General features: G+C 41.1%; 1 protein-coding gene across 1 annotated transcript in view; it reads right to left on the bottom strand.

The window, feature by feature from the left end:
• The window catches only part of LOC127567954 (kinesin-like protein KIF13B), a 160,084-nt gene extending 136,311 nt beyond the window's left edge, over positions 1-23,773 (bottom strand). Inside the window, exons 1-2 of the mRNA XM_052011196.1 lie at positions 23,388-23,773; positions 73-166 (exon numbers count right to left, since the gene is read on the bottom strand). Coding sequence (XP_051867156.1) covers positions 73-166; positions 23,388-23,442 — 149 coding nt within the window. The 5' untranslated portion in view covers positions 23,443-23,773. The remainder of the gene's footprint in view (positions 1-72; positions 167-23,387) is intronic.
• Positions 23,774-23,779: the final 6 nt, after the last annotated feature.

The following is a 23,779-nucleotide window of genomic DNA, read 5'->3' on the forward strand; positions in this document are numbered from 1 at the left end:
ATGGCTTACCCCTGATCCTATTTCTTATGTTCTTATGTAACACTGCTAACCAAAATGTGGAGGACTGCTTACCGGGCATCTCCTTTGCTGAGGTTTGCATTAGCTGGAGTGAGGATGGTCTGGTTGCCTTCAACGTCCACGATACATTTGGTCTTCAAATCAATTTCTACAATGAAGAAAGATTATGCATTATTTACTGAAACAAAAATAAAACTTTTTTTTTGGAGGTTCAAAACAGGAAAAGACTCACAGTCTTGGGTGATGTGCATTTAAAATGCCCATCATAAAGCAGCTAACATGTTTTATATGATGTACATAATTACTTTCCTACTATGTGACCAGGCCTGACCCTATATGATCTGCATCACCTTTGTGTTCTCACAAGCACTTCCCATCCTTCTCACTGCAGAATGCTCTTTGTCCCCATTACTGACTAGTATGCCATTGAGTTCCAACTCACTGCAACTCCCAACCCAGGTTCCCCCATCTCTTCACTTCTACCACAGCTTTGATTGCTGACCTTAATCTTCACGCTTTTTTGATTTTTCTATTCCTGATTTGTATGTTTGTTTTTATTTCCATTCATGTGATGAATTTCTGGGATCTTAAGAGACAAGACACATAAGATGTCCAGAACAATCCTAATATTTAAAAATAAAATTCAATTGCAGCTCCAAATTTATCCAGTTAGCAGCAGAGTCTCTGCTGTAATCCTCAACCAATGGCAGTTTAGCTCCTCACAGATGCAAGAGTTGATACAAGTCCTAAGGCAATACTAGCCTTGGAAGGGGAAGATTGAAAATGGCTTTGCACTCCTGAACACAAAGGCCTCTTAACATGAAGATGCACATTTAGATTCCAATAAGGACAGGTATCAGGCTAGGACTTTATTCCTTGGAGTATAGGAGACTGAGGAGTGACCTTATAGAATGTATAAAATCACGAGGGGCATAGATAAGGTGAACGCAGTATTTTTCCAAGGGATAGGGAATCAGAAACTAGAGGGGGACACAAAAAATTCTGCAGATGCTGGAATCTGGAGCAATACACAGAAGGGGCTGGAGGAACTCAGCAGGTCAGGCAGCATCCAGAGAGGGAAATAAACAGCTGATGTTTCGGGACTCGGCCTGAAACGTCGACTGTTTATTTCCCTCCATAGATGCTACCTCCAGCACCTTTTGCGTATTGCTGCAAAAACTGGTGGGCACAGATTTAAGGCGAGAGGGGAAAGATTTAAAATGGACCTGAGGGGTAACTTTTTCACACAAAGGTGGTGCGTATATGGAACGAGCTGCCAGAGAAAGTGGTCGAGGCAGATACAATTACAACATTTAAAAAGATATATGGACAGAAAAATGGATAGGAAAGGTTTAGAGGGATATGAACCCAACATGGGCAAATGGGACTAGCTTAGATGGGCATCTTGGTCAGCATGGATGAATTGGGCCAAAGGGCCTGTTTCCATGCTGTATAACTCTATTGCCAGGCTATTCCACTTCCACCAGTCCACAGCCGCAGTCACCAAATAGATTTGTACTTGAACAACAACCACTTATTCAAAGGAAGAAACTTTTCCGGAGTTCATGAAACTATAACCTGGCAAGAATCCAAGGCTGGGAAAGCTGCGCAGCATGGGAAATGGTCAATGAAGAATACTGATCAACAGGTAAAACGAGTTCAGTGCAGTGTAAACAGATGTGCGGCCAAGATTTGGCTATGCTGTAATTGTTCTGCAGCTCCTGACATGCACCTTCACTTCAGTGTCTCTTTCCTCATACTTCTAACGTTAGAATGAGAAAACTCCTTTTTCACTTTCTCTCTGGCCCATGCTCTCTCAGTGCCAAGCACAATAGCACAGATGAGGGAGAGACAAACAGACAATTTGCCTGGGCTTTGTAATCAGTTTTTCATTCTGCAAATTCCTGATGTTTCTCACTTTTCCTTCCTAAGGGGAAGTGACCAGCCTCACTTATTTGCCCATTTTGGACATTTGGCAACATTGAAAATATTCACAAAAATCCTGAACACAAAAGTACACGCTACCATTCCGTGACGTAACAAAGTGGCACTATACAATACTATAGAAACCCACGATGCACCATTTCTAATAATTAAATTCAGCCTAAATGATCTAAGCTCGGAGCAAATTTTTCTTGCAAATCTGTAAATATACTCATAAAAATACATAACCAAATAATAATCAACTCTGCTGTAAGATTTGTTATTAGAAAATACTTGAAAAGAGAAAAATCAGATTTCCAGGAGAGTTAGCATTAATACAATAGGTCAATAGTCTATATCCATGCTTCTTATTTTAACCATTCTTCATGTGCTAATGTTACCAGAGCAGGGAATAGCATGAAAAAATGCTTTTAACAAGCTGAATTATGTTAACCCAAATATCCAATTAAGCTCATACAACCAAGAATCTGACATACCACTCCAACAGCTTCAAAATTCTTCCACAGAATTTCAGTCCCCAGTAATACAATTTATAAACACTGTTATTGTTCAATACTTGGGGATGAGCATCATGCTACAGATGGGTAGCAGTGTTCAAGTACTAGATTTGTCTCTTTGCTAGACAGCAAACTGTGTGATAAGCCATTAGTTGCTAGACAATTGATTACCAAGTAATTTGCTAAAAAATGTCCTTGGCCAGAGTTTCACATACAGCATGCAAAACTCCCTTCATTTCATGGCCAGAGCTTAATCCAATTGACAATTGATACAGAGGGAGCACAGAAAAAAGGGAAAGAATGAAACCCTGAGCTTAAAAGCCCTTTTTTGGTATGCTGTAGGTTAACCAAGAAACTCAGAGCCAGTGGGGTAAGTACTTGATATATCAACATGCTGTAATGAGGAAAATGAAATATTTTTGTGCTAATTTCTACTACTTCTCTAGGCAGTGGCTATTAGCTCAGCACACTCAAAGACTAATGTGAAAGGCACACAGCGAAATATTAAAATCTCAATAAAGCAAATATAACACAGATTTATATTTCTACAAATTCTAATGCAGAAGACATTCACACAGAGTAAAGGAGCATGAGAGAAAGACATACGGGGGGGGGGGGTGGAACAGAGACAGAGAGAGACACAGGATTGGGGGGGGGATGGGAGAAGAGAAGAGCGAGAGAGCACGCAAGAGCAACGCAGGAGGGATGGATGTGCCAAAGGAATGAAAATTATACAGAACTACATTTTACAATGGGTGAAATGGATTTTCTCATCTGTATGCCTCTTGTCCAAATAAAACAAAGTGCTGGAAATATTCAACATGTCAGGCAGCAACCATGAGAAAAAATATTGTGTTTCAGGCCAATGATCCTTCTGTCTTTCTAACCGTCTAATGCCAACCCTGTTTCTCAGTTTTTCTCTGACCCAAGCAGTTCTAGCCCTTTGGTTTTTATTTCAGATTTGCAGCATCTGTGGTATTAAATTAACCGAGTTACATGGTGCAGAACCCTTTTAATTCAAATTCCATGCCAGCCTTTCATGAACTGGCTCCTGGAGCTATGCTGAGAAACCAGCATGTAATAGGTTAGAAGCAGACACATGGAACAAATCTTAGAACTCAGAATTTAAAGAACAAGTTTACATTACTAGTAACAAACAAGATGCTGGAGGAATTCAACAGGTCAGGCAGTATCTGTGGAGGTAAGTGGACAATTGACATTTCAGGTTGAGACATCCATTTCCCTCCACAGATGCTGCCTGACCCGATGAGTTCCTCCAGCATCACGTTTGTCGCTCCAGATTCCAGCATCTGCTGTCTCACGTCTCTAATTCTCATTACTATTTGGATATGTCAGAAGACATCAATTCGTTGCAGAGCATATGGCAGGATTTGGAAAGAAAGCATTACAGTCATATACAGGCTCATGCTGGCACTTTGTTCCAAACACTGGGTAATAATCAAGACACCAATACTGGTACAGGTCCTCCCCAGCTTACGAACGCCCAACTTAGGTACACCTCGTACATACGAATGATTAAGAGACTGACAGGATAGATTTGCCAGCTACCGCGGGGCTGCCAGTACCTTTTGCCATGTGGGAACTCGGCTCGCAGCCGCATTTCCAACTTGCACGCTGTCCAGGTTACAAACAGCTCACAGGAACAGAACCCTGCTGTAACTTGGGGAGGACCTGTATGGGTTCCTTTCTTCAGCCCAAGAGCAGAGAAGCCAGAGATCAACCAATTTGGTTAAAATCAGAAAATGAACCAATGTTCAACTTCTCCATATTCCTTGGTTTGTCACTCTGCCATTTATTATAAGATATTTTTATTAGTCACACGTACATCGAAACTCACAGTGAAATGCATCTTTTGCGTAGAGTGTTCTGGGGGCAGCCCACATGTCGCCACACTTCCGGCACCAACATAGCATGCCCACAACTTCCTAACCCGTACGTCTTTGGAATGTGGGAGGAAACCCATGCAGACATGAGGAGAACATACAAAATGTTACAAACCAAGATTACAATCAAAACAAATCTGCCAAACTATATTGGATTGAGCGGTGTCCCTAGCTAAGAAAAGGCAGATTAGTAAAGTACTCGTCTGCAATCAAACATTTCAAAGCAGGACAACATCCACAGCTGAAGTTTTGTAACTGTAAGTGAACCACCACAAGCCCAGATAACATGCATCAAAAAATATGGTAGTCAGGAGGATCTAACAGAGATATTAAACATACTCCAAAATCTTTAAAAATGAAATTGCCAAAGAACCAGCAGCTGATAAATTGTATACCCTATTCAGAAGAGAGCAGGGTGATCTTGAAATTGCAAGGCAGATCAACTTACTCTGACTCTAGCTAAACTTTGAGTCAAGGTCAATGTAGTTAATATGTATATGAGACGCTAATTAAGGAGACAGCATATTTTTGTTAAGGCCATACAATTTGACCAATCAATGTTTTGAAGAGATGAGAACTTAAGAACAGAACAACTATTTAATAATTTTAAGGTGTAAATTTGTCAAAAACAGGATTAGAGAAACTGGAGTTCTTGGATTTGTCTGCCTATGACACTAAAGATAAAATCAAGGATGCAATGTTGAACTTGTACCAGACATTGCTTGCCATACTGAATATTGCCTGCAGTCCAGAACTATGGCAGCCAAGTTTAACAGAAAGGACACAGCAAAGATTCACTGGAACAATACCAGAAATAAGAGGTTGCAATTATGATCTGGTATGAGGAAATAAACTTAATTAAAGAGGTTAAAAACTCAATAAAAGCAGTATGTATTTCTAAAGTCAAAAACTAATGGCAATTAAACAAACATTCTTTGCTTCACGTGGTTACATGTTCAAGTTACACTAAATTGGTCTCAGCTATTTTGTATTGCATTCCTCATGACAATATGTAAACTGTCCCAGTTATTAACTAAGCGAATAATGAGCTTCACTTACATTGTTGTTGAAACAAGGACAAAGTCCTCACAACATGACTGAAATGGAGAGAGAAGAGATGTACAAAGTTCTGTACAATATACAAGAGAGAAAAGATATCTGCTTCCAACTTCACTTACCCGAAAAGATTTGGCTCCTCTCCATAATGTCCCTTGCCACTTCTCCAGCCATAGGCAGGCAAGTATACCACCTTCAGTGACCATTTAACATGGGACAAGTATACAAGAGGCCATATTGTGTCACGCCCCAATCATTTTCCTATTTCTTGCGTTCATTCGAGACTCTGGTCATAAATAGAAACAAAACTGCTAGAGATGCTCAGCAGGTCAGGCAGCATTTATGGAGACAGAAACATTGTTAATGCTTAAGGTCAATGACTTACTGTCAGATGAAAGGTTACTGACAAGTTGTAACTCTGTTTTGCTCTTTCCACAATGCTGCCTTATATGCTGTGTACATCTAGCATTGCTGTTTTTATTTCAGATTTCCAGCATTTACAGTTTGTTTTGCTTTTCAATTACTGAAAGCCATAAACCTTGTTCTGATACAGCAAAGTTGATAACACTTAAGTCACTCAAAATACTCAAGCCCAAAGCACTGATGACAGACCAAATAACTGAGCGCTTAGAGTTGCAATAATAAACCTAACATGGCTTTTATTTGTTGTCAGTCTGAATATTTTGGTGTTGCTGCTCTGACAGCTAATATTAGGACCATTGTTTAAATTTTAGACAAAGACTAAGAATGAAGACAGAAAAAAGGAATTAATGACAGAAACTAATTATTGTACCTACATAGTGTCTTTTGGAGTTAGAGGAGAACTTGATAAACTATCCCATTATAAATTAAAAATGTTAAAAGCTATGAAGTGAAAAAGATTCACTCTCTCCCGCCTGCCACCTTTTTTTAAAAATTCTCTCTGCACCCACTCCTTCCTCTACAGCAAAACTCTATCAGTGAACAACACATACAAAATGCTGGAGGAACTCAGCAAGTCAGGCAGCATCTATGGAGGGAAATACACAGTTGATGTTTCGGGTCGAGACCCTTCATCAGGACTGGAAAGGAAGAGGGCAGAAGCCAGAATGAGAAGGGAGGGGGAGGGGGAGGAGCACAGGTGATAGGTGAGTCCAGGTGAGAGGGGAAAGGTAGGTAGGTGGGTGGGGGAGGTGGGAATGAAAGGGAGTGATGCAAGAAGCTGAGAGGTGATAGGTAGAAAAGACAAAGGGCTGAAGGAGGAATTTAGTAGGAGAGGGCAGTAGACCCTGGAAAAAGGAAGGTGGGGAATAGATGGGCAGATCATCAGACGGCAGAGAGAGCCACAGAAATGAGGGAAGACAAGGGGGGGGGGGGGGGGGGGAGAAAGAGGGAGGGAAAAAGGGGGGGAAGAAGGGAGGGGTTATCAGAAATCGATGTTGAGGCCATCAGGTTGGAGACTACCAAGAATGTCTATTTCCCTCCAAAGATGCTGCCAGACCTGCTGAGTTTCTCCAGAATTTTGCGTGTGTTGCCTCAGATTCCAGCATCTGCAGAAGCTCTTGTGTCTTTATCACTGAACTTTCTTCATGGCAGGGAAAGTCATTGATCTGAAATGTTAACTTTATATAGAACAGTACAGCACAGGTACAGGCTCTTTGGCCCACAATGTCTGTGCTGAACATGATGCCAAATTAAACTAATTCTCTTCTGCCTGTAGATGATCCAATAGAACCAGATTTATCACTGACTTATGTCCTTGTTGTTTACTTGTTTTGCGGCAGCAGTACAATGCAAAGACATAAAAATTACGCTAAATTACAGAACTAAATAAAAAGTGCAAAAATAAAGGAATAACGAGGTAGTGTTCATGGACTGCAGAAATCTGATGGCGAAGGTGAAAAAGCTGCTTCTGAATCGTTCAGTGTGGATCTCCAGACACCAGTACCTCCTCCTTGATGGTAGCAACAAGGAGTGGGCATAGCCTGGATGGTGTCCTTGGTGATGGATGCCACCTTCTCGAAGCACCACCTCTTGAAGATGTCCTCAATGGTGGAGAGGGTTGTGCCTATGATGGAGCTGGCTGAGTCTACAACCCTCTGCAGCTCCTTGCGATCCTGTGCATTGGAAACTCCATACCAGGCTGTGATACGACCAATCAGAATGCTCTCCACCATACATCTATAGAAATTTGCAAGAGTCTTTGGTGACATACCAAATTTCCTCAAACTCCTAACAAGGAAGAGCCGCTCGAGTGCCTTCTTCACTATTGCATCAATGTGTTGGGCCCAGGATAGATCCTCCGAGATGTTGATGCCCAGGAACTTGAAGCTGCTCACCCTTTCCACCGCTGACCCCTCAATGAGGACGTGTGTGTTATCCCGACTTCCCCTTCCATATCTCTGCATATTCATGTGTCCAACAGCCTCTTAAATGCCACTATCACAGCTGCTTTCACCACATTCCCTGGCAGCCTGTTCCAGGCACCTACCACTCTCTGTGCAAAAAAAAACTTGCCCACACATCTTTAAACTTTCCCCCTCTCACCTTTAATGCATGTCCTCTAGTATTTGACATTTCTACTCTGGGGGGGAAAAAAAGATTCTGACCGTCTACCTGATCTATACCTCATAGCCTTATGGACATCTATCAGGTCTCCCCTCAGCCTCCAACACTCCAGAGAAAATAATCCAAATCTGCCCAACCTCTCCTTATAGCTCATACCTTTTAATCCAGGCAACCACCATGGTAAATCAACCAACAGGACACCTGGATACATACAGTGCTCAATCTGTCAAATAGGCCCAATCTATCACATTAGCATTTACCAGCAAATTCTGGACCAGTTTAACTTGGTTCAGCTAGTAGCACTGTTACCAGGGAGCAAAGGTTGTTGCAAGTAACTTAAGGCCAGCATATCTGTAATTTACACTGATACATGACTCGAGCATTGAGGTAGTGTACAGTGCTGCATGGTTAGCTATGTCATGTCTCAGAAGAGATTAAACTGAAACTCAAATTACTTGCTGAAACAAATGCAAGTACTAGAGCAATTTTTTCTTCTAAAGAGGGAATTCTCTTAGTGTCATGAGTGGTTTATCCCTCAAACACCCCCAACCAAAGCAGAGTAAATGGCCATTTATCTCAATGCTGTTAGTGGTACTTGGCTGTACATAAGCAGCATGCAAAAATCAGTGATTACATTTCAAAGAGGTTTGATTTTGTGAAGATCCATACATATTAAAGTGTGAAATATACTTTTACTACCTGGCACTGATTGAACTATTATTAGTTATTAATAGTTATTAAAAATAAGTACAAAGCCCAAATAAATGATCTGTATTGTATTGTGTGCATACATACTAAATAATCAGAAAGAATCTGATTAGATTTCAAGAGCTTATGGCAGGCACAGTAGTGTAGCGGTTAGGGTAACGCTTTACAGCACCAGTGACCCGGGTTCAATTCTCACCGCTGTCTGTAAGGAGTTTGTACGTTCTCCCTGTGTCTGCGTGGGTTTCCTCTGGGTGTTCAGGTTTCCTCCCACATTCCAAAGACGTACAGGTTAGGAAGTTGTGGGCATGCTATGTTGGCACCGGAAGTGTGGCGACACTTGCGGGCTGCTCCCAGAACACTCTACACAAAAGATGTATTTCACTGTGTGTTTCGATGTATGTGTGACTAATAAAGATACCTTATCTCTTAACCAGTGTTCTCAATCAAAAGAAACTGATTTTTCAAGTGTTAAGAAAAATTTAATTCAAGTAGCAACAATGTACAATATTCCCACCAGAAGGGAAGGAAAGCTGTACACATGCACAGATGTCAAAGGCTAAAGTAGATGTTGCCTGATATCTTAGAACTGCAAGAACAGAAATAGGGCAGAAAGACAGGAAAGAGAGGATAACCAAACAGAACCAAAAAAAAACTTCCCTGTATGTTAAGAGCCAAGGTAAAAATAGAATACAAGTGATTGCTCCACCAGTTCTTTGTGTTTTCTTTTGCTGGTTCCAATATGGTGCGTTTAATATTGAAAACAAATATATAAATTTCCATATGGCATTTACATCATTCCAGGGAGTGAGGGAAAGATATACATTAGATAATAAATGGGTTCAAAATAAATACATATACAGGATATTACTTTGATGTATTTAAATGACAACCAGCACACATGAAACACAAGCCCATGATAATTTTAAACACATTTATTGGTGCAAGTTAACCACAGTGATATAATTTTGGGTTTCATTTTATGAATACATTTCCTTCACCCCCAAAAAACTAGAGAAAATATTGTGCACGTTTTGATAAGAAATGAGAGAAAACTGAGAGAAAAAGTAACACATCTCCTGCGTAAAGAAATATACACTGTTTTAAGTCGGTTAAGTATGGATTAAATAAGGTATCATAAAATAAATTAGCATAAAGCAAGCCATTTGACTCAATTAATCTTCACCCTCCCAGAATATCCAACATTTTGGCTATTAGAGTCTAGCTATTGCTTCAGTATCCAAAGTCTTTAATAAGCGTTCCCAATAACCTATGCCTGTGAAATTGTATTGGTTCCATCAGGCACTAGAGTTTTGTAATTAAAAGACAATGTGTGATGAGATTTGCAGATTCAGGCAGCATACCATTGTCTAACATGACCATATTAGCTCAAACCTTCTTCAGGCTCAGTATTCATCGAAGTCACAAACTTAATTGCTTGTTCTACAGTACGTGTAATTCTAAACTCCTACATACATACATCTCAATTGATTTGACCCTTTCCCCTAAATGTAGGCAAGACAAGCAGCTTGAGTGATGGTTATGGATCTCTACCATAGAGATGATGACTCAAATGCTTAAGTAATGGAGGTTAACGTAATCTAAAGGTAAAGGTCATGAAAAGTAATGATGTAATAGCATGGAGTGGAATAAATTATAACAAGACCATTACAACACCAATTAAGATATAAAGTTGTCCAGCTTGCTTTTGAGCTCACCAACTGTAATGCGAGAGTTCCTGTAGCTTTTGCAGGACTACAATGTTGTCAGAGTAAATGTAACAAAAATTCTCATGTCTGGCATGAGAACAATCCATGGCACTAGTCAAAGGAATGTTCTCCTGGTCCACAGTTTAATATTTATTCCTTAATTAGCATCATTGAAACACAGGATCCATCTCAAGTAGTCTGTGCAACTTAGTGTGCTGCCACATTGCAACAGTGACCATACCACCTAAGTATTAAATTAGAGAATGATTTAGGATGCCGTGAGTGAACAAATGCTGCTATTGCTATCAATGCCATTTCATTTCTTCTTTAAGTGCAATTTTAAAGCCAAGAAATAAGAAATTTGCAACTGATGGAAGCTTAACGCCTCTGTGGGCATTTCGGCACAAATCAATCAACTTTTGTCAACAGAAGCTGACTTGGTCTTTTCAGCACTGAAAACAACGGTCTACTTCTTTCAAACTGTCCAATTCTGCTTGGAGTAATTCGCTGGAGTCACACCATGCTCAGCAACTTCTGCAAGCAATGCCTTGCTACACTGGCTCCAGTGTAGACTGTTGTTTGACATATTGGAATAGACTGCTATTTTTACTGGCACAAATATCTTCATGGTATATGCCACAAACATCAATGCAAGTAGAACAATTTAGGATTCATATCATTTTGCAACATTATGAGCTTTAACTATCATTTAAAAAAAGCTCTAATTTACTCCAAGCTTGCATTTGACATTTTTAATTCTTCCCATCCCTGCTATTTATTGATCATCCATGTAAGGGAATATACCCCTGGCACCTGACCTTATTTGAACTGTTTGCAGCAGGGAACTCTCAATCTGCAACACCAGGATTTGCAGAGTTTTAAACTGGGAGAAAAAAAGAACACAGTAGTTCCAAATTCAATCCTCGGGCTGTGCTATGTACCCCAATCTCTAAAACATATAAAATAGCAATATGGGTATGTACAAAAAGCTGTTGGTGTCCATTTTGCCATACTTGACAATAAAATATTTTAAATCAGCACAGGGAGGTAATAAAATTGTAAACATGGATAATTACCCAACTTCCTCAGCAAGACAAACACTGACCAAAGCAACAACTTCTAAACTAAGCTATTATCAAGGTACATAATTCAGCTCCACAAAGTGTGATTATAAAATATAGAGAATCATATAGCACTGAAACAGGTCCTCTGACCCAACTCGTCGACACTACCCAAGATGTCTATCTGAGCTAGTCCCAGTTGCCCGTGTTTGGCCCATTTTCCTCTAGGCCTTTAGTATCTATATGCCTGTCCAAATGTCTTTTAAATATAGTAATTGTACCTGTCTCTACAACTTCCTCTGGCAGCTCGTTACATATACCATCCACTCTCTGTGTGAAAACATTGCCTCTCAGGTCTCTTTTAAATCTTTCCCCTCCCACCTTAAATGTATGCCCTATTCTGGGAAAAAGACCATACACCTTATCTACCCGCCTCATGATTTTCTATACTTCTATAAAGTCACCCCTCAGTAGGTAACAAGAGGACATGGTTTTAGGGTGAAAGAGGAAAAGTTTAGGGGGAACATTAGGGGCACTTCTTCACTCAAAGAGTGGTGGGAGTATGGAACGGGCTGCCATCTGATGTAGTAAATGCGGGCTCACTCGAGCTTTAAGAATAAATTGGATAGATACATGGACGGGAGAGGTCTGGAGGGTTATGGATTGGGTGCAGGTAAATGGGACTAGCGGAATACCATTTCGGCACAGACTAGAAGGGCCGAATGGCCCGTTTTCTGTGCTGTAGTGTTCTATGGTTCTAACTTCTTATGCTCCAGGGAAAACAATACCAGTCAATCCAATCTCTCCTTATAACTCAAGTCCTCCAGTCACGGTAACATTCTCATGAACCTTTTCTGCACCCTTGCCAGCTAAATAACATCCCCCCTACAGCTGGACAACCAGAACAGCACACAATACTTAATATACAAGCTTTGACACCTAACCTACTTCCAATTACAACAGACATGCCAGAGCACCAAGTATATCAAAACAGTTCAGTTTTAACTGCTCCCTTGGATCTACTTGCTTCATGTGCAAAAAAATCATGCAAAAAGCAAGCCTTGTGCTGATGATTCACAAAGTACTGGCAAGTCCATTAAGGGATACAGAAGGCATAGAATGATTAAATGCAACTTCTTTAACTCAAAGCCCCAATATTCCTGCTTATGGTTGATTCCTGTGAGTGGAGAAAGAAATTGAGTAAAATATGTTCAATACAAAAATCACCAAAAGCTTCCGTTTACCTTCAATTAAGTCTCATTTTCTTTGCTTTTATCTGGTAGCCACACAGTTAAGCACTTGATCAACAATCCAAGATTTAAATTATTGCAAAATTACATTTAATGAGTCTGATAATTTTGTGGGCAGACACCACAGTAGGTAACTGAAAGCTATTAGATTTTGTTAAAATGACATTTAGGGAAGTGATCTATCACCCACACAAGGTCCAGCCTATACCAGACTCACCCTCAGAGCAGCTAGGACTGAACAATAACCTCTGCATTGTCACAGTCATTCACATATCTTGAAAAAACAAAAATAAACTGATCTCCTCTGAGATCAGTCACACTATGGTGCAACACTTAACAACTAGTTGTGGAGAAATAATAGTTCAAAGTGACTTTCTCCTTAAAACTTTCACTACCTCATAAGGAAGTCATTGGAAACTCATTGCAAAAAAAAACTGTTGGAGGAACTCAGCGAGTCAAGCAGCATCGATGGAGGCACAGGGATGGTCAAAGTTTTGGGTCAACACCCTGCATCAGGAAACGGTCCTGCAGCTTGTGTTCAAGGCTGCGTGCTTAGTCCACTTCTCTACTCTCCATACACACATCACTGTGTGGCTAAGCACAGCTCCAGTGCCATACACAAATTCAACACCACCACCACTGTTGTTGAACAAATCACAGGTGGCGACGAGTCAGCTTACCAGAGCAAGATAGGACACCTGGTTGAGTGGTGCCACAACAACATTTCACTCAACCTCAGTAAAACCGAAGACCTGATGGCTGACTTCAGGAAGGGGAAGGAGGGTGAACACGCGCCAGTCTACATTGGGGGAAATCAGCGGTGGAGGGAGTCAGCAGTATTAACATATCGGATGTCCTGTCCTGGGCCCTGCATATCGATGCAATCACAAGAAAGTAAAGACAGTGGCATGCTTCCTTAAGAGGTTAAGGAGGTTCGACTTATCACGGAATATTCTAATAAACTTCTACAAATGTACTGCTGACAGTTTCCCGACTGGTTGCATCACGGTCCGATATGGCAATCCAAATGGGCAGGAATGCAAGAAGCTTCAGAGTAGTGGACTCTACCCAATACATCACAGGCACATCCCTCCCCACCATCGGTAGTATCTACAGGAGGCGCTGCCTCAAGAAGGCACCATCCATCAAAGATCCCCACCATCCAGGCCATGCCATCTTCTCATAGCTCCCATCAGGCAGGAGATACAGAAGCCTGAAGTCCCACACCACCAGATTCAAGAACAGAAACTTCCCTTCAACCATTCAGTTCTTCAACCAACTGGCACAACCTCAGTATAGCAACACTCTGACTACTTTGATCACTGCACTAAAATGGACTTTTTTTGTTTTAATTGCGTTTTCCTGTAAAAATTGTGTATAATTTATGTTTTTCTTGAGAATGCTGCTTATATGATGACTTGTGGCTGTGATGCTGCTGCAAGGAAGTTTTTCATTGCACTTTGAGCATATGACAATAAACTCGATTTTGACTGTTTTGCTCCAGATTCCAGCATCTGCAGTCTTTTGTGCTTATTAACAACTCATAACCAGAGAAACAAAATATTTATGAAGCAGTGCTTATCCACATCAAGCAGTATGTTACCATCTGTACCGTGCCTTAACTCAACTCCCTCTTCATGAATGGGCTCTTGCTCTGCGGGAAACACCAGGCTTCTGATTTATCAGTAGGGTTGTATCGGAGTGCTGGCAGGCTGCTCAACAGTTAGGGGAGGTAGGGCAATAGCATAAGCAAACCTATTCCAAACTCCTCACAAATACACTTTCAGCATGAGTCATGGGCCAACAATCACTGACTTGATTTCCTGTGCAGGTGAGTCTGTACCGACCACATATTTTTAAAAAAACTTTAAAAAATGATGTGGTGCCTTCCAGATCTGTGTAAAAGCACCTCACAACCAATGAAGTATGTTTTGAACACGTTACCTTGTAGTCAATTTGTACAAAGCAAGCTTCCACAATGACCAGATAATCTATTTTAAAGCAAGGTCGGACAAGGGATAAATTTTGGTTGGGGAACTTCACAAACACCACCAAACAATCTATTTACCCATTAGGTTGTGGGAAATCCCCACAGTGATCTTAAACGATACATTGCGCCAAATAAGGCCATGTATTGAGCCTGACTGCTTTTCTGAAGAACACAGCAGCAAGGACAACTAACATAATTTCTTAATTTTCACCTTTAAATCCCACTGTTTATTATTAGCAGCTTCAGAAACTTAGCATGTTATTGGCATAATGAAAGGATCCTGTTTGCAATAAATTTATCAAACGTTACATAATTCTCAGCTTTTCTCACATAATTATCATCACAACCAGGATAATTGCAGTGCAGGAGGGATTTCCTAACATCTTTAAATTAACACATTGACTGTGTTGGCATTCTCCGACTGTTCAGCTTTATGTTATGTCATCTTACCTGCTGAACCACGCTGAATAGTAAAGCCCCTACATGATGGTTCCCCAAACTTTGCTAATTCCTTAGATTTCAGCCAGTTAAATGGCCCTCAGTAGCTGAAGGTTCCACCAACATCCAGTAACTCGTATGCAAAATGTCCTGTTTGGAGAAAAATGTGTCCCTCTAATCACTGAGTATCATCAAGAAAGAATGGGAGAAAACTAACAAGAAAAATAACTAATTGGACTGTTATTTCTCTCTTCTGTCCAAGTCCCTGAACTGTGGAGTCCAAAGGAAAAAAAATTTACTGGACAATTTCTAACCAAGATGGGTTTAGAACCAAAAAACTAAGCTTCAATTTGTGTACAAATTATGTTTAATTTGTGCTATGTGCCTGTGATGCTGCTGCAAGGAAGTTTTTCATTGCACCTGTGCATACATGTACTCGTGCATGTGACAATAAACTCTGACAACAATAAAATGCCAGACATTTGGTGGAAACTATCAAGTATTGGGGCAATGTTGAATCAATAGATTTCCCTATGCATTATTGCAAGGAAGAGTTTTTCAAGTGAGATTGGAGGATTTGGAGTTAATTTCCCATTTGGCCCACCAAACATTATGTTGCACATAATGCAGAAAATAGCAAATGAATATATAACAAGGGGTGCAGTAATTCTTCAAACTGTGAAGCTGAGGGGTTGGGAGGGAGGGGAAAGCACAGAATAAAATACATTTCAAGTCAGCCACCACTTCACAATCAGTATCACGTCTGATAAGAGGCCTGATAAACATCAAGGAAAAGGGGGATATTTCACCAGGATAGATTGTGCCCTTGGCAACATAACAGGAATGCTGTCCATACTTAACTCAATGATATTACATTTTAGAGACACAGGAGACTTCTAATGCTGGAATCTGGAGCAACACACAAAACACTGGAGTAACTCAGCACATCAGGCAGCATCTGTGGAGGGAAATGGACAATCGGCATTTCGGGTCAAGACCCTTCATCGGGACTGGAAAGAAAGAGGGGAGATAGCCAGTATAAAAAGGTGGAGGGAAGGGGTGGAGCAAGAGCTGATAGGTGGATCCATGTGAGGCGGGTGATAGGCAGATGGGGGTGGGGGGGGAGGGGAAGAGTGGGAATGATGTCAGAAGCCGGGAGGTGATAGGTGAAAGTAGCAAAGGGCTGAAGCTTTAAATTAATGCCTGCAATATATCCCTCACTGAAACTAACCTGCATTCAACAAAGATATCTTCACCACTGAAACTCTAACCTCAGAGTCTGGGTTTAAATCAAAATCAATGAAAAAGTAAAATCCTGAATGAACCACCCTTCTTTTAATCTCCATGAATACCTTTGTTGGTGCCTCTACATCAATAAAATGCAATGCCTTATATGTGACATAATTTCCATTTGCTAATTTATGGCACAGTTCTCGGTCAAACTCAAATGCAGCAGGCACAGAGGACATGAGGCCCTCATCACACAAATTACAACATTCCCACTCAACAAGACCACATTTGGATATTCAGACAGGGATATCCAACCTGTCAGCTCTTGCTATTTCAGTCAGACACTCAAACTCTCGAACCTTTAACCAATAAGTGTTTTGTACTTGTTACTTACCTTTTTATTTGACCAGTTTCAAATTTGTTGGCTTGCAAGATTAAAAAGGCCTGGTTTTAACATTTAGAGTCTCACTGACAGGTGAATCCTGATTCAGAAAGTCAAGGTCAGTTATTATCAGCAACACGAGATGTATGCAAATAAGTGAACTCATATTTCAATGTTAGCCTGTGTGTGTCTGCATGGATTGCTCAAAATTTCATGGTGCACATGTACGGCAAGGCTTGTAATCCCAATTTAATGGATGACAAAGTATTTCCAGGCAACTATTAATGGAAACAAATCCTGTGCATTCACAGCATTGTGAGGAATACAGGTTTATTACCAGTCAAGGCAAAGTAATACACCTTTGCTCACAGCCCTGGCTCATCAAGTGATAAGTTTTAAGTCAGAAGAGAAAAATTCCACTGAATCAACAAAGAATGAATGTCCAGTTAAACTACATCAGCAAACAGCCTCATTGTAAATATGCTGCTTTCAAATCATTATCCAGTCATAATCGTGCAAGGGACCAAAGGTTCAGGTACATCCTTCTGATGTTACATACTGCCCAGAACCAGGGATAATAAATGTTCACCAGCCTAGTCCACTGGTCTTAGCAGCTTTGAAATGATCCAAAGCCACGAGCAAATAGAAGGGTTTAGAGACTGCACTTTGAACAACTGGGAAGCTACAGTCCACTGCTGGAACAGAGTCTGTGGAATTAATAATAATCAAATTTAATGCCAGTTACAACTTTTCCACAAGTTTTAAGCAGCTTCAAAAGGATAAATAAAGACCTACAGGAAAGGCATGATTCAAAGATGTCCTGTTCAAAGATCCCTGATAAGTAATCAACAGCAATATTGAAACCAAAAGACAACCATCACAACTTGGCTCCATCAAGGAGCTTTTGTTTGTGCATCTCTTTAGCATCATATGGATGACTGGCAAGAAGTTAAATAGCATAAAAAAGCATTAGTTACCATCTCTGCTGGTCCAAATTAAGAAACTTCAGATTTGCAAAATGGGATGGAGAATTCAACCTTCAGTATACCACACAAAGTCAACACTGCTTTTTGAAGTCCCATCGAAAGTCTTCAGTGCAAAAATCCAGGCTGGCACTCCAGTGCAATGTTGATAGAGTGATGAACTGTCAGAAATGTTGTCCACAGAATGGCCAGTTAAAACAGGGCTCTGGCTCCTGAGGTGGATGCAAAAGATCATCCCTGGTTGATAGTAGGGAGACCCCAGCTGCAAAAGATCCATTTCCAACACACCCCCATCCCCCCACAATCAGGATGTCAGGGTCCATGATAAAACTGGAAAACATGGATCATTTTCCATATACCTCCCCATCATCAAGGACACCTCAGGAAGGCGGTATCCATCACTAAGGACACTCACCATCCAGGACATGCCTTCTTCATGTTACTACCATCGGGGAGGAGCTACAGGAGCCTGAAGACCCACACTCAAAGATTCAGAAACAACTTCTGAATCCTCACCATCAGATTTCTGAACGGTCCATGAACAAGACCTCATTATTCCTTTTTTTTGCATCATTTATTTTTGTAATTTATAGTAATTTTATGTCTTTGCACTGTACTGCTGCCGCGAAACAACAAATTTCACATCAAATTTATTAACAAATTTAATTCTGATATTGTGGATGCAAATTCTCAGTAAAGGCAAAACACTGATGACAAATCTCACCACCACCTCTAGTTCACTAGCACTAGAACTAAGATTTAAACCCAATACCAAGCTCGTGACTGAATGAGCAACACCGCTAATGCTTCAGGCACATAGTTAACCTACAGTAAGCACCACAAAGTACTATGGAAATATCACAAATGTAATCTCGGCAAAATTCTCCAAATCCATTGGAAGGATGGGCAAAACAAAGTCTCCCTCAGGTCAACATAGAAGCTCATGCTCAACCAGCTCCATTGGGTCTGCCACACTGTTCAATGCCTGACACCAGACTCCCGAAATGAGCACTTTTTGAAGCACGTCTTGAAAGGGGAAATGTTTAAGGGGAAACATCAGGGGGAACTTCTTCACTCAGATAGTGGTGGGAGTGTGGAACGAGCCGCCGTCTGATGTGGTAAATGCGGGCTCACTCTTAAGTTTTAAGAATAAATTGGATAGATACATGGATGAGAGAGGTCTGGAGGGTTATGGACTGGGTGTAGGTCAATGGGACTAGCGGAATAAAGTTTCGGCACAGACTAGAAGGGCCAAATGGCCTGTTTTCTGTGCTGTAGTGTTCTATGGTTCTAAAGCCTTCTTGGAAACAAATGCAATATTCCTCTGCAGCTCCCGGCAATCTCTGGCCCACGACAGTTCAAAGTGGAGAAGGAGCATTACTGAGGACCTTGATTCCATGCATCAACAGCACTCAGAGGCCCAGCGTAAATGGCAGAGGCAGTGCACCACCTCACAACTATCCACCCACCCATCCTGTCAGTCGCTTCCTGCCCCATGTGTCCCACAGTGGCATCATCAGTCATTTGAGAACCAAAAAAAACAAATGGAAGTCATCCTCGGTCACAATGGACTGCCCAAGAAGGCAACATTATAATCATGACTGTTCATCCAAAAAGTAGTTCAATGAACGTTAAGGTATTTAGAAGCTCCCAGCTCATGGAAGGTGTAAAAAAAAGTCCAAGTTTGGCCTGCCTTTCTGCTTGTGAGAGCTTGCTGTGTACAAATCGATGCCAAATTTCTCTACAACAGAAATAAAACCAAAATCATCTAGCTATTGAGCGGTTTGACATGTCACAAAGAAGTAGTGAAAAATACCATACAAATGCCAGTTCTTTTCCTCCCTCTAAATGTAGTTTACAAACCAAGGACTAGGACATTTCTAACTGAAGAGTGTTTACGGATGCAAGCATTTGGGCAACATCACAGTCAACTTTTGTCAAGAAAAGATGCCGACTAGGTCTTTCTGATGCTGAAAACAACACGCTATTTGTTTGCAAACTGTCGAATTCATCCTGCATCTGCCTCCAGCAATCCTTTGAAACGATGCCCCTGAGAAAGCGCTGCAGCACAGACGTTCCACGTAGATAAAATCATCCAGAAGAGTGCATAATCTTTGGTAGTATTTTGCATTATTTTTACTGGAATAAAATCTTGATACCAAGATATGCCACTGCCAACTTAAGAATCTTAACACAGTTTACCACCAGCAACATAAAAATCATAACTGTATTTTAATTATTGTGGTTATTAACAGTGTATAAAATTAATCTTGGTATTGGTTTATCATTGTCACATGTACCAAGATACAGTGAAAAGCTTTGTTTGCGTTCCACCCAGACAGATCATGCCATACATAAGTACATCAAGGTAGTAAAAAGTCTGTAAAACTTTAGCAGGGAAACTTTTTAAAATGCGTAACATACATTTAAAATGACTCATTGATTTCCAGTGCCTAATGTGGAACTCATCCAGAAGTGAAGGGTGAGGGTGGGGGGACATGGCTGAGGTGTACAAAATTATGAGGAGCAAAGATAGGGTAGATAGTGAGAAACTTTTCCCTTGAGCAAAGTTGAAGGTTGCAGATTTAGTCAGTGGTCTGTTTTGAGACAGTTACTTGAAGATTTCAGCAAGGTCAACATCATCAGTGCCAGAAAGATGTAAAAACAGGAAGAACTGAGGAGCAACTTTTTCCACACAGAAGGTAGTGGGTATACGAAACGAGCTGTCAAAGGAAGTGGTAGAGGTGGGTGCGATTATGACGTTTAAAAGACATTTAGACAGGTACAGGGATAGGAAAGGTTCAGAGGGATATGGACCAAATGCAGGGAAATGGGAATAGCTCAAGTAGACAACTTGGTTGGCACGAACGGGTTGGGCCAAAGGTTCTGTTTCCTTGCTGTATAACTCTGTGACTCTAGGAAGAGAATTAATGTGTGCTATAGACATGGTGTAGCAGGAGGCCTTCAGATTCTTCGTGCATTGTGACCAATTCTGAGGTAGGAGGCAAATGGACATGCTGCACTCCAATGAGACCACGACAGCGTCCTTGCAGGGAAGTTTACTATTGTGATTGGGGAAGGTTTAAACAAAACTGGCCTGAGAACAGACCCTAGCATTCAACAGTAGAAGTGAAAGCATGGGATGGTACAAGAGAAGGAAGGAGTACCACCTTCAGTGGAGCAGAGGGCAGCACAGTGACACAGCTAGTAAAGATGCCGCCTCAAAGCTCTAGAGAACCGGGCTCAAATCCTGACCTCCGGTACCATCTGTGTGGAGTTTTCCCTGTGACCTCATGAGGTTTCCTTAGGTGCTCCGATTTCCTCCCATATCCCCAAAACGTGTGGGTTGGTAGGTTAATTAGGTCATTGTAAATTGTCCCTAGTGTGTAGGTGAGTGGCAATTGCTCCTAGTGTGTTGGGAGTTGATGAAGCTGTGGGAAGAATAAAAAATGAGATTAATGCAATGCGGGGTTGATGGTCAACACCCATTAGTGGGCGTATGGGCCTATTTCCAGGCTGTATCTCTCCACATCTCCATGATTCAGATTGGGAAGGACAACAAGGAATATAAAGTTTAGAATGCATGTCTGTAAGTGTACAAAGCATGTTAAATAATGTTGGTAAACCATAAATGTAAATAGCAGTGTGGTGAAGTGACGTCATTACAGGCATACAGGATGATTGTTCTCGTTAGCCAGGCCACAGAGTGTAAGAGCAGGAAGGTCATGGCTCAACTGTGCAAAACAATACTTTGGCCACAATTGGATTACTGTGTACAGTTCTGGTCTTCACACTGTAGGAAGGATTGCAGAGGAGATTCACCAGGATGTTGCCTGGGATGGAGTGTTTCAGGTACATGGAGAAACTGGATAGGCTGGGATTGTTTTCCTTGGAGTGGGGTGGGAGGGAGAAACATGACTCAGGTGTACAAAATCACAAGGGGCAAAGATAGGGGAGACAGTGAAAAACGCTTTCCCTTTCGCAGAATTGTCGAAAACCAGAGACCATAGGTTTAAGGGGTAGGAGATATGGAGAGAATTTGAGGAACATTTCTTTTTACACAGAGGGTGGTTGGAATCTGGAATGCAATCACTGTGAGAGTGGTGGAGGCATTTAATGAGCAACTGAAACACCACAGCATAGAAGGCTACAGGATGAATGCTGAAAAATCAGATTAGTATAGATCGGTACAGACACAGTGGGCCAAAGGGTCTGTTTCTTTGCAGTATGGCTCCATAACCTGCCTCAGCAAGTTGGGATGGCTTGGCTTAAAAAGTGTCAAGGCTTCTGTTCTCTATTCAAAGTGAAAGTGCTGCTGTGTGGGCACTAGAATGAGGACCCAATCAGATCTGGCTTTATTATAGCCAAAACGTGCCATTGACACAGAATTCACCATATTTTCACGTAGAGACTACAATACATGAGCAAGGCACTGTATCATCAGAGCCATGGTGGGGAGTAAGTTTTCACCAGCATCAGAAGTGATGCAGCACAAAATAAAGCAAGGGTGCAATAGGCCTTTAAAACAGGCAAGGACTGCAGTTCTTTGCTGTCAAGTGTTGCTCCAGCAAAATAGCTTGGAAGATTTCTCAACATTAAAAGCACAAAGTAATTGCAATTTGTTGTTCCTGTATGAGGAATACAAATATATTTTGATTCAAAATTCACTTCTTTGGAATTTGGCTTTTGTCTAGTTGTGCCCCTCCCAAAAAGGAGAATTTCTTGGATTTTTGGCTTGTGACACATAGTGACTCCTTACAAGTTTTAATTAAAAGAGACAAAAGCTTTAAAGGAATTAAGCAGGAAATCTCTGGTCAAAGCACAAAAGCGGCCCTGGTCAGCTGAGGAACTGTATATTTTCCCCCATTCAGAAGGAAAAATCTGTCACAATCAGGAAGAAATCCTGTTTCTTTTTTACATTGTTAAAAATTAAACAGAAAACAAACATAAAACCAAGGGTCATCAAAGCTAAATATGAAATCCTCTAGATATACAGATAAATATTAAAAGCAGATCCCGAAACCAAAATGAACTAGCTCATGTTACTGCTAACTATAGAAAAACAATTGTTTCAACTTCCATAATTTCAGCAGTAGCTAAGAAAGGCACTGTCACAGCAGAAATCAAACGGCACAATAGAAGACCCTCAAGCTTAATGGCTGAAATAAATGCTCCAACTGAATCCAGTCAACAGGTGATCCAGCAGCTAGCCAGAAACACCTTATTTCTTTTATTCATGAACTGACTCAGCCTGCCCTTAATTTTCCCTTCCTCCGCCCAAACTTAAAACAAAACCCTGCCCCTAACAATAAATTAATAAGTTAGAAACTAGCCAACTCGATGCAATTTCAGATCTATCTGCAATCAAGTATGATTTTGGAATTCGAGGCAGGATTTCTAGCCTTGAGTGTTTCCTTTCTGATAGATATTCTTAAAAAATCAGCAGCATAATCGTCTTTGAAAGCTACATTCAAGAACAAATGCAATATTTATGAAGATTAACTGAAAGTCATTTAATATTTTAATTACACGTGGACTCATCAGGAGAGGGCAAACTTTGGACGGTCTTAAATTGTAAGCCTAACCCTGCTATTAACACGATCAAATCAGACCCAAGAGGAGGATATAAAGTAGGGCAAACGATTTTTGATGGTGATAACGTGGAACATCTACCTCTCCGGTTCATGGGGCGAATCCTCACCGCCACCTTCACGTTGGACTCGGACATGTCGCTGGCACGATGAAGCTCACAGCTCCCACTCCAGAACAAAACTTTTCCTTCAGCCTCTCTTTTAAAACAATCACTTTGAATTTAAAATAAAATATAAAATTGAGGAGGAACTGGGTCAGCAATGATTTAAACGTCGACGCGGCCGCCAACTCTTCACCAGAAGCTCCCAACTTTTATCTCCTGAGGTGATTTTAATTTCTCCTTTCCATCTACTTTCCGCTGCTCTCCTCCGTTTCACCTGTTCTGTTGCGTGAGTTTTAAGCCGTGTCCCTTCGCCATGACAGCGGCGAACCGAAGGCCGGCGGCAGCGGCCGGAGACACTTTTGGAGGCAGA

This window comes from Pristis pectinata, chromosome 3 (assembly GCF_009764475.1).
Source record: "Pristis pectinata isolate sPriPec2 chromosome 3, sPriPec2.1.pri, whole genome shotgun sequence".
In the NCBI taxonomy this organism is placed as follows: Eukaryota; Metazoa; Chordata; class Chondrichthyes; order Rhinopristiformes; family Pristidae; genus Pristis; species Pristis pectinata.